Source organism: Peromyscus californicus, unplaced genomic scaffold, assembly GCF_007827085.1.
Source record: "Peromyscus californicus insignis strain IS unplaced genomic scaffold, ASM782708v3 Scaffold_6__1_contigs__length_162567912, whole genome shotgun sequence".
Taxonomy (NCBI): domain Eukaryota; kingdom Metazoa; phylum Chordata; class Mammalia; order Rodentia; family Cricetidae; genus Peromyscus; species Peromyscus californicus.
Genome location: NW_026294584.1, coordinates 140,692,566 through 140,703,044, shown reverse-complemented (window position 1 = coordinate 140,703,044; position 10,479 = coordinate 140,692,566). Strand labels below are relative to the sequence as shown.

General features: G+C 51.1%; 1 protein-coding gene across 7 annotated transcripts in view; it reads left to right on the top strand.

Annotated features, from left to right (window-relative positions):
• Positions 1 to 642: 642 nt before the first annotated feature.
• The window catches only part of Kcna6 (potassium voltage-gated channel subfamily A member 6), a 35,528-nt gene continuing 25,691 nt past the window's right edge, over positions 643 to 10,479 (top strand). For 6 of the 7 annotated variants that reach the window (XM_052719284.1, XM_052719289.1, XM_052719285.1 and 3 more), the window contains exon 1: positions 643 to 7,727. In XM_052719284.1, the coding sequence (XP_052575244.1) occupies positions 3,018 to 4,607 (1,590 nt within the window). In that variant the 5' untranslated portion in view covers positions 643 to 3,017 and the 3' untranslated portion in view covers positions 4,608 to 7,727. The remainder of the gene's footprint in view (positions 7,728 to 10,479) is intronic. The other variant, XM_052719290.1, reaches the window with a different exon arrangement.

Sequence of the window (10,479 nt, the reverse complement as noted above, 5' to 3'; positions counted from 1 at the left end):
CAGAGCCCAGTGAATGGTGGAGGAATGATCAGATCACAAGTACCTGTCATTGGAAGTAGCAACACAGTGTCTATAGAGAGAGGTGAACGACATATCCTCCTTCTTCAGGGAGCTGGCACTTCTGAAGGTGTGATTCTTTAAAATTCATCCTTAATATCTACTTAAGAGGAACTATCTAGGCACAGGGAATGAGTCTGTTTCACAAAAGAACTAAAAACAGAAGTCTGATTCATGAATTTGCTAATGGCTTCTGCCTCCCAAGGGAACCTCCCAGTGTACAATGAAGCCTTTCTAGGGGCTCAGCCTTCTGTCTGATGTGAAGGTAACCACAAACCTGAGTTCTGCCTGTAGGATGGGAGGCAGTGCCAGCCAGTTGACCAGGAGCGTTCAAACGGCTATCTGATGCATCTTCTAGAAGAATCAACTTCTTCTCATACCCTTGTTTGGATGTGACTGATCTCATGGACAAAGTGGCCATGGGGACAACAAGCATGCAAATGAATAATTCGTGATGAAATTAGAAAACAAAAACCCAAAGAATCCCGGTCAAGTGAATTCACAACACAGAAAGAAATTGCAGAGCGCAGGACAAGAGAGTGTATCTCCTGCATCATATTTATTGTTGCTTTATTTAATTTTTTTCTTTGAATGGAGTAACTTTTGTGTGAAGTCTAAACTGCTTAATTACACAGCCTGTAAATGGGAAAACTATCGACTGGGTGAATGAATGCACTGCATTTGCTCCCTCACCCTTCCCTGAACTGCACAAGGGAGGAAGGAGGAGACCAAGCTGAGCAGCAGGGAAGGAGAGGCTGCAGTCTGATAGACCCAGAGGGACGCAGGAGAGCACAGTGGGTATTGAAGCCAGTTTCTCTCTTACTTTCTCTCCCCTTGACTTCCTCCTTACAGGTCCAGGAGCTCTGGTTTTCTCCTCTTCCTCATCCCTCTGGGAGCAGCTGCTGTGAGAACTGAGTCTGTGTATAAGGGATGGCTAAGAACCCACACTTTCATCCTCGGGCTTGAGACAATCTTTATGTGCCATTCCCATCCTTAGCCTTTTGAAGCTCTTTCTTATGAAGAAGCAGCCACACAGAGAGGCTGGCCATTGCCAGCCAATCCACTCTGGCCACGGGAAAGTCAAGACCAAGCTGCCTGGATGTGGCAGTCTGAATGAATAAGATGCACTCTCTAGCATCTTCATCCATGAGATCTAGGGAGGAAACAGTCTAAAGCCTTTAACAGAATGGATGGGAAACCTTGCTGGCATTCAAAGAGAGGCAGAGTAAGAGGCATGGGTTCCCTCACAACCCATTTTGCCCCTTCCAAATCCTACCAAATAAGACTCCATTGTAACATGGCCTAGGGGTAGAGGCCATCTTTCTGGAGAAGCACCTATAATGTGTTCATTAGATGCTCATTGAACATAGTTGTAATTTATTGACATTTTGATGTACCCCCTTTCTAGTTATCCTCCCCCTTTCTTGACACAAATAAATATAAATTACAGAATCTTTTTTCTTTTTCCCTCCAGGGAGGCTTGGAGCAAAGATTCTGGGTTGCAATTCCCTGTATATTGTGTATCTTTAATACTATGATCTTCCGGTTCTTTTCATAGGAGCTAATGGCGGGTGTTCCCAGGACTCCATGAGAGGGTTTCCCACTCACTGGGCATGGGTAGACTTTCCCTCCCCTGTTACTATCACTATGCCATGAAGAGAGCTGCAGCCCCACCCTTCCAGGTTGCAAATGTGAGTCTGTGGGGGAATTAACATTGGGATACAGCCTAAACGCAAAGCTCTCAAGACATTTAAAAATACTTCATTTCCCCCACTCTCAGTAGAGGTTGAAATTGGCAAATGTATCTTCATGGATAGAGAAAATATGGAATTCCCCCCCCCCCATTAAATAGCTGTTGAGGGGAGTCAGATGCTGTGTACAGGGGAGGGGTGTGTTGGGCCAGGGTGTGATTTCTTTTTGATGAAATACACTGCGCAGGTCAGCCCGGTGAACAGAAATGAGAAGAGATGTGAAGGATGGAGGGGGTGCGTTATTAGGATACTGCGGCGGCTTGATTGGGGTGGGGGTGGGGGCGTGTGTGTGAATGTGAGAAAGCAAGAGGCGTGCCAGGCGAGCGCGGGAAAGATTACCGGGGAGGCAAGTGTACATATCTCTCCCCAGCATCTAGGCTTGCTGCAGCCCCTGACTGGGTAAGGGGTGTGATGGGAGAGTGGGGTGGGAGGGGGCAGCAGGCGGGGCCTGCCACGTCACTTGGGGAGTGTTGGGGAGGAAGGGCAGAGCGGAGAGCTGAGCCTGCTGCTGCTGCTTCTGCTGCTGCTGCTGTTGCTGCTGTTGTTGCTGCTGCTGCTACTGCTGTCGCTGCTGCGGGTGTAGCCAAGGCTTGAAGCTGTGGGAGGTGGGTCCCTGCGCTTCGGCGCCTGGGCAGCCCCAGGGCGGTCCCAAGGCCTGTGGAACAGCTCCTGGGAAGAAGGTGGCGGTTGGAACCGCGACCTTGGCCAGACCTAGTTCGGTGGTGGACGTAGGGCGGAGGCGGAGGCCGAGCCCGGGCAAGAGTCTTTGGCGAGCCAGAGGGAGGCGCTTCTGGCGCTTCGGTACCAGCGGCAATCCAGGGTCTTGTAAGGCTGGAGAACAGCAGGACCGGGAGAGAGCCAGCAGGTCTGGAGGGCGGACTCGTGGGTCCTCGAGCCCAGTTTTAGTCACCACTGGGAGCTAAGCCACGCGTCTTTTCGGGCAGCCAGTTTCACGCGCGCGACAGTTTGCGGGTTCCAGGCATCCCAGTAATCTTGAGCACTGAGGCGTGGCTACTGGGAGCCAGAGCCACATCCCAGAACTAGCCTGGCAGAGGAACCAGCTGCAGGTTTCACCGACCTAACCGCCAGGTCGGATCGCCGGCCCCACCCTACAAGAGGGCGCAGCCGGAGCTGGTAAGCGTGTGCCGCGCTCCCGAGTTCGTGTCGTGGGCGCCGTCCTAGTGGCGGGGAGCGCACCGCCAAGGGGACATGAGATCGGAGAAATCCTTGACGCTGGCGGCGCCGGGGGAGGTCCGTGGGCCGGAGGGGGAGCAACAGGATGCCGGAGAGTTCCAGGAGGCCGCGGGCGGCGGTGGCTGCTGTAGTAGTGAGAGGTTGGTGATCAACATCTCGGGGCTGCGCTTCGAGACGCAGTTGCGCACCTTATCGCTGTTCCCCGACACGCTTCTGGGAGACCCTGGCCGCAGAGTCCGCTTCTTCGACCCCCTGAGGAACGAGTACTTCTTTGACCGCAACCGACCCAGCTTCGATGCCATCCTCTACTACTATCAATCCGGGGGCCGCCTGCGTAGGCCGGTCAACGTGCCCCTGGACATCTTTATGGAAGAGATCCGCTTCTATCAGTTGGGGGACGAAGCCCTGGCGGCCTTCCGGGAGGATGAAGGTTGTCTGCCCGAAGGTGGCGAAGACGAGAAACCACTCCCCTCCCAGCCCTTCCAGCGCCAGGTCTGGCTCCTCTTTGAGTACCCGGAGAGCTCTGGACCTGCTCGAGGCATCGCCATCGTCTCAGTGTTGGTCATTCTCATCTCCATCGTCATCTTTTGCCTGGAGACCTTGCCCCAGTTCCGTGCAGATGGGCGTGGCGGAAGCAATGAGGGTAGTGGGACCCGCATGTCCCCGGCCTCCAGGGGGAGTCACGAGGAAGAAGAGGAGGACGAGGATTCCTATGCATTTCCCGGTGGCATTCCCCCTGCGGGGGTGGGGACCGGGGGAACGTCCTCATTTAGTACTCTCGGGGGTTCCTTCTTCACGGACCCTTTCTTTCTGGTGGAAACTTTGTGTATCGTCTGGTTCACTTTTGAGCTCCTGGTGCGCTTCTCTGCTTGTCCCAGCAAGGCGGCCTTCTTTCGCAATATCATGAACATCATTGACTTGGTGGCCATCTTCCCCTACTTTATCACCCTGGGCACCGAGCTAGTGCAACGTCACGAGCAGTCCGTGAGTGGTGGCAGTGGCCAAAATGGGCAGCAGGCCATGTCCTTAGCCATCCTCAGGGTGATTCGCCTGGTCCGGGTGTTCCGCATCTTCAAGCTCTCCCGCCATTCCAAGGGGCTGCAGATCCTGGGTAAGACTTTGCAGGCGTCCATGCGGGAGCTGGGGCTACTCATCTTCTTCCTCTTCATCGGAGTCATCCTCTTCTCCAGCGCCGTCTACTTCGCAGAGGCAGATGATGATGACTCGCTCTTCCCTAGCATCCCAGATGCCTTCTGGTGGGCTGTGGTTACAATGACCACGGTAGGTTATGGGGATATGTACCCCATGACCGTGGGGGGCAAGATTGTGGGTTCATTGTGCGCCATTGCTGGGGTTCTCACCATTGCTCTGCCGGTACCGGTCATTGTCTCCAATTTCAACTACTTCTATCACCGAGAGACAGAACAGGAAGAGCAAGGCCAGTACACCCACGTCACTTGTGGGCAGCCTACACCAGACCTGAAGGCAACGGACAATGGGCTTGGCAAACCTGACTTTTCTGAGGCTTCACGAGAACGGCGGCCTAGCTACCTTCCAACTCCACATCGAGCTTATGCAGAGAAAAGGATGCTCACTGAGGTTTGATGGATGCAGGCAGGGCCTGCAGGAAAACGGGAGCTCTGAGCAAGCCATCTCTCAGGCTTCCTTCTCATGCTCACTACTCCCGCCCTAGCTCCAGAGGACCTCGAACCCCCTCCCCCGTACCCAGTACATGGCATCCTGGACCAAATACCTGGACTGTAGACTGTTGCTCAATCCTCGCAGCATTCGAGGTTTCTCCATCTTAGTGACATTTTGGAAATTTCAACGGTGCCGCCCAATCATACCCATCTGTCAAGTGGATGAGATACATATTTCTGCCTGACCTTCCCTCAAGACTGACTCTTCATGCCTGGGTCTTGTAATATCACTAGGAATGGTGACGTCAATAGAATAGGAAGCAGCTCTACTCAGGTCCCTTCTTTACCGTCCTTTGCTTTGGGTCATGCACCTTCCTTAGCTTCTGGCCACTTGGTCACTGACAGAATCTGGAGACTGGAAAAGAATTCAACTTGCACTTTTAGCTCAGTGCCCGATCCACCTTCTGGCTGGTAGAGCTGTCAGCTGCACAGTTATTCATGCCTAAATTTGGATGGAATTAGAGCAAACACTACCCAACTGGATTATTTGAAGGACCTGAGGGTCAGTTCTAGACCAAAGGGGCTGGTCGATTCCTCTAGGTGTGATCTGGCACAGGGGACCCTGGCTGGGGTCCACATAAATCCTCTCTACTCGAATTCTCTGACTCCCTTGAGCTTCCAGGAAGACTCCTTCTCAGAGCCAAATATTCTTTGTGCGAGCATGTTTGTGAGCCGAGGAACTGGAAAATGGAACTACAGAGCCAGGAGAGGAGGCTGACCAGAGCCAAGTGACTGGCTGGGCCATATATCTGACGCTAGGTGCCACTTAGCAGAGACTGTCACCTTGGACAGGCAGAGGGACTCTGCTGCAGACAGCAGCCAATTCTCCCTAGTTAGCCCAGACCTCTCTAAGGTATCCTCCATCCTTCTTCCTGGGACCTAGGATTGCAGATGATTTTTTTTTTTTTAAACAAAGCAACCTCAGCTTTATCCTGCAGACAGGTGAGTTCACACATTGAATGCCAGCATAGCTCTCCTCCCCTGCCACGGGCAACAGCACTTGGTTTGGAGCCAGAAACAGGCACACGGTCATTTTGTTGACAGCCTCACTCTTAGGGGATTTTGCTGAGTCAAGCAAATGTTTGTCTGCTCTGCTCTTCCTTTGGAGCTGCATTTGGCCTGCTCTAACTGCAAAGGTAACTCGGTGGTCCCCACTTGGACCAAGCCATCTTCTCCCATTGTGAAACCACCACCACCCCTTCCAGCTACCTACTGCCCCCCTCCCCAAGTAACATTGCCCTTCAGTTTGCCTTTGACAAACTGTGATGTACTGTTCTCAGTTCTCACGGGTGCAGTTCTGAACCCCAAAGGACTGTTCCCGTGTTTTTAATTTTATATGGACACTTTAAGACTCTTTGAAGGGAATGCTTTTTAAAAAAGTTTTTTTCGAAGAGCAACTTACAAAGGGACTGACCTGGGGGTTGGCTTGAGAGCCACTATGGCTCCAGTGAGTGACAGATCATGATCTCGGTTTTGCCACAGCTTTACAGGGTAGCTTTGGTGTCACAGTCCCTCTTTGTGCCTCAGTTTCCCCATCCATTAAATGAGAACATTAATGTCTTCCCCTCCCTACCTCATGGGGAATATCAATAAACTCACCCCGGAAGGTGGGGAAGATGTTATGCAAGTGTGTGAATTATAGTAATGGATTTGAGTTTTAGTTCATTATCCTGCCTTCCTGTCTCCCAAAGGCAAGGCCTTTCCCCAGAAGTTTCCACCTTGCATCCAGAGCCTAAGACTAGGCCATTGTAGACCATTAGCTCTCTCAGTCTCTCACTGGCCTTTTGGGCTGGGTCTCCATCCTCTCCCTTATCCTTCAGAATGGAGTGTATTCTTGGAGTAGACTTGGTGGCCAGAGGTCACTTCACCTAGGAGACTGACTTCTCGAAGCCTGGAATATAGTAAAAGACAGGGATATTTAAGGCTCAGAGACCTATTCCAATGCCAGAAAGAAAGTGCTTTTCGTGTCCAATCACTTTAGTTACTCCTGAGCCCACCCTGGTGGCCAAAGGGATGCCCCTAGCTGAGGGTGAGTGTGGGGACATGTGCGCATGGATCTCTGTGTGTGTATATATCGTTACCCTCATCACTGTCCTTGTCCTTATGCAAACATTGCCTTTTCAAGTCAGAGCATGCCTGAAAGTAAAAGATTTGTGGAGAGCCAGGCTCTCCAGGGACTCTGGTTGCCGTAGCAACCTTCCAGACTGTTCTCCCTACTGATCTGGGTATCAAGGGAGAATAGACTACACATCCCAGCTTCTTAAATGGGAGCACCTCCTTTCTATTGGTTTAGGCATTGGTAGAACTAAAGACAAGGACTCAGGACCTTTGAAAATGAGGAAGAAGTAGATTCTCAACACTTCCTGCCTGAATCTTTTTTCCTGGTTCCATATCTGGTCCCCGAAGCTGCCACATCTTGCTCCCGAGTCTTCAGAAACTTGAATGCTTAAAAGCTGCCCTATGAAGCCAACAGCAACGTTAAGGTTTTCGAAAGGAGACCTCAGAGAGGGTACAAAATGTCTCTTCCACAGCAGCCAGGCCGGGCCTTGAGGACATGAATGACACCAGTCTGAGGTGTCATGGCATTCTTGTCTTAGATGCAGGCTTTTCCCAGATCTAAGAGAGACCAAGAAGAGTGAAATCTCTCCCTCCCAGGGAGCAACGTTTCTCCTGGCAAGAAGCTCAGAGGTGGCTCTTAAGATGTCATACAGAAGCTGAGAGGCAGTGACCCAATCTAGTTTTTGTGGAGAATTTGGTCCAGTGACCCCCTCCCTGTTTCTGAGCCTCCATGTGGACATTGTAACCTTGGCACCAGGAGTTATATGCACCGTGTGCTGCCTCCACAGCTGGAATAGGATCACAGCTGCCCAAGAAGGTGGGTCCAAGCCATCCTAATAACAGACTTAAGCCTGTGTGGGCTCCCAGAAGACTTCTTGGGACTGCCAATTTCTGCTTGGGATGAGGACACTCCTCCTGCCTAGCATCCCAGAGGAGCAAGGGACAGCTGGCCTTCCTTGAACCCGAGGTAGGTCCTCCAGTAGAGGTATTTCAGCCCTAACAGAGTGGTGAGGGGAAGTGGGCTCAGCATCTGGTGGAGCAGGGTTCTACTGTCTATCTTTCTTGCTGTGTGGTTCTGTCTCCATCTGTTTCTGTCCCCTCCCTGCTTCCCCCTGCGTTTCCCTACTTCTTCTCTGCAGTCTTCCTCTCCTTCCATATATATGTATTTCTTCTTCCCCCAATTCTCTTCTTTCTACCCCTCCTACCCCATTTAAACAGGTCTTCCTTCCATGTATATCTCTATCTCTCTTTCCCCTCCCCTCCACCCTTTTGACTTTTGGGAGCCCCTTTGGCGTTACTGTGAGGGCCATACTTTGGACTACAGGACAGTTGTGACCCAGGATTTTGCTAAGAAGATTCCCTGTTTCCCTGGCATGTCAGGGTACCGTACTTCCCTTGCATATTCTCTGTTCTTGGAGGAGCTGCACTTACGCAATGAGATGAGAATCCATGGGGTTAGTAAAATGTCTTCTAGAAATTTCTTGAGCATGAAAATGATAGGATAAAAGAGGGAAGGTGGCAGGGAGGAAGGAATGTGGGGAGAGACAGAAATAGAGATGATGATATCTAGATAACGAATTCGAGTCTCAGATACTCGGCCATTTAGCACTGGAGTATGTCCACCTCAGCATCCTCCGACCTTAGGAGCTTTGCAGAGAGGTTGGAGTCAAAGAAACAGTAAAAATGGTGAAACAGAGAAAATTGGACTAGCCTGGAGGAAGCCTTAACAAAAGGCAGATCTGATAACTACTCAGCACTTGGAAGACTTGCTCAGTCTCTGGCTGGCTCCTTGTGTCCTCAAGGCAGAGCAAGAGGAAAAGGCGCCATTCCCAGTGGGGTAAAGCACAGGGCACATGTCTTGATGTGGAAGACCAAGATTCACTAGCCAACCCATAGGTAGGGTGAGTGTGATGTCCCTGCCCTGGACATTATATCAGGACATCCTGGTGGCCGTCAGGACACACACAGCTCACTCAGGCTGTTAAACTAGCACCAGAGAACTTTTGTGGGTGACAGAGCTGTCCTAAAACAGGTGTGTTGAAAGTCGTATGACTTAGGTGAGGGAGACATGAGTCTGATGGCCCAGGTCTTCTCATGAGCTGGTACAAGTTCTGGTTTTATAAATCGAAAGAATGGACCATGCAGAGTACCTGTATTAGCATAACGGTTCTTTTTCTTCTGCAGCTTTAGAGTTTTCCTGTAGCTCCTCCGTGTAGCTGTCACAAAATATAAAGAAGTGGTGCATGTGTGTGTGTGTGTGTGTGTGTGTGTGTGTGTGTGTGTGTGTGAGAGAGGGAGAGAGAGAGAGAGAGAGAGGAGAGAGATCTCCCTTGAGTGTGTACATGGTGCATTTGTGTGTGTGTTTATAGTGTTTGAGTGGTATGTGTCATGTGTATATTGTGTGTGTGTGTATATGTGTGGTGTGTGTTTGTGTGTGTGGTGTGTGTTGTATATGAGTGTGGTACGTGAATTGTGTGTGGTATATGAGTGTGGTATGTGAGTGTGGTATGTGTGTGTGTGTGTGTGTGTGTGTGTGCATGCATGGTGTCTGTGAGGGTGCTGTGGGGTATATGTGTGTATATCTGTGGTGTGGTGTGTGTGTGCGTGCATGTGGTGTGTGTGTGTTGGTGTGTGTATGTATGTGCTATGTATGTGGTGGTGTGTGGTATGTGTGTTATGTGGCGTGTGTGGTGCCTCTGGGATCTCTGTGGAGTGTATATGTAGTGTGTGTGTGTGTGTGTGTGTGTGTGTGTGTGTGTGTGTGTGTGTATGTGTATGTGTGTGGTATGTGTATGTTTGTGATGTGTATGTGGTATGTGTGGGGTGTGTGGGAGTCTATGTTGTGTGTGTTGGGGTGTTTTATTTTGACTGTCAAGCTTTCATGAGATTTACATGCTTACCATTTCTCTGAGGACCCATCAGGCCGTTCTTTGCACGAGCAGGCACTGCATGCATCATAGTATACAAGAGTAGGGGCAAGGGCTTGCTCAAGGAGTTCATACTGTGTTCCAAAGCAAAGCAACCTCACAAAGCCCCCTCCCACCAAAGCACTGAATCCTCACCTCTGTAAGCATCAGGAACTAAATGTAGTTGTTTTTCACCCTCTTTCACTCTTCCCTGAGGTCATTGTTAACCCTTAACAGCCCTGTGTGATAGAGGCTGGCAGTCTCCTAGGCTTTGGTTTAAATCGAAGTGGTTGGAGTTTATCATACTTTTCATATGGCCTTCTGGTGTCCCTCTGTATTGCCTGGTGCCCACAGGGCCTTGTCCTTCTCTTCCCCTGGGGCTTTCCCTCCACGCGACACCTCCGAATCCTATTGCTTGTCTTCTGCACACTGCTCCTCCCTCTTCTGACCCAGGCTTGGCTTGCGGCACTCTTTCCTCTCACCCGCATCTCTGTGTGAATGCCGGGGAAGATTCCCAGGAGCTGTCAGGCTCCCTGGACCGTCCGCCTGGAACTGCTGTCTAACTGTGATTGGTCTTGACCGTGAGCTATTGCCCGAGGAAGGGAAGCGTGTCCTCCTTCTGAGGTGTCAGGGTCACTTAGGGGAGGAAGAGGAGTTCATGCGCTCAGCTCTAGGAGTCACTGCCCACGCCCCCTTTCGACTCCTCTGCACAGACACCTCATAGCAGAGTGAGGCCTGGAGCACAGGGCTCTGGAGGGAGGACACAGATTGCCAGACACAGGCCACTGGGAGGAGGACAGACGGGAGCCTGCT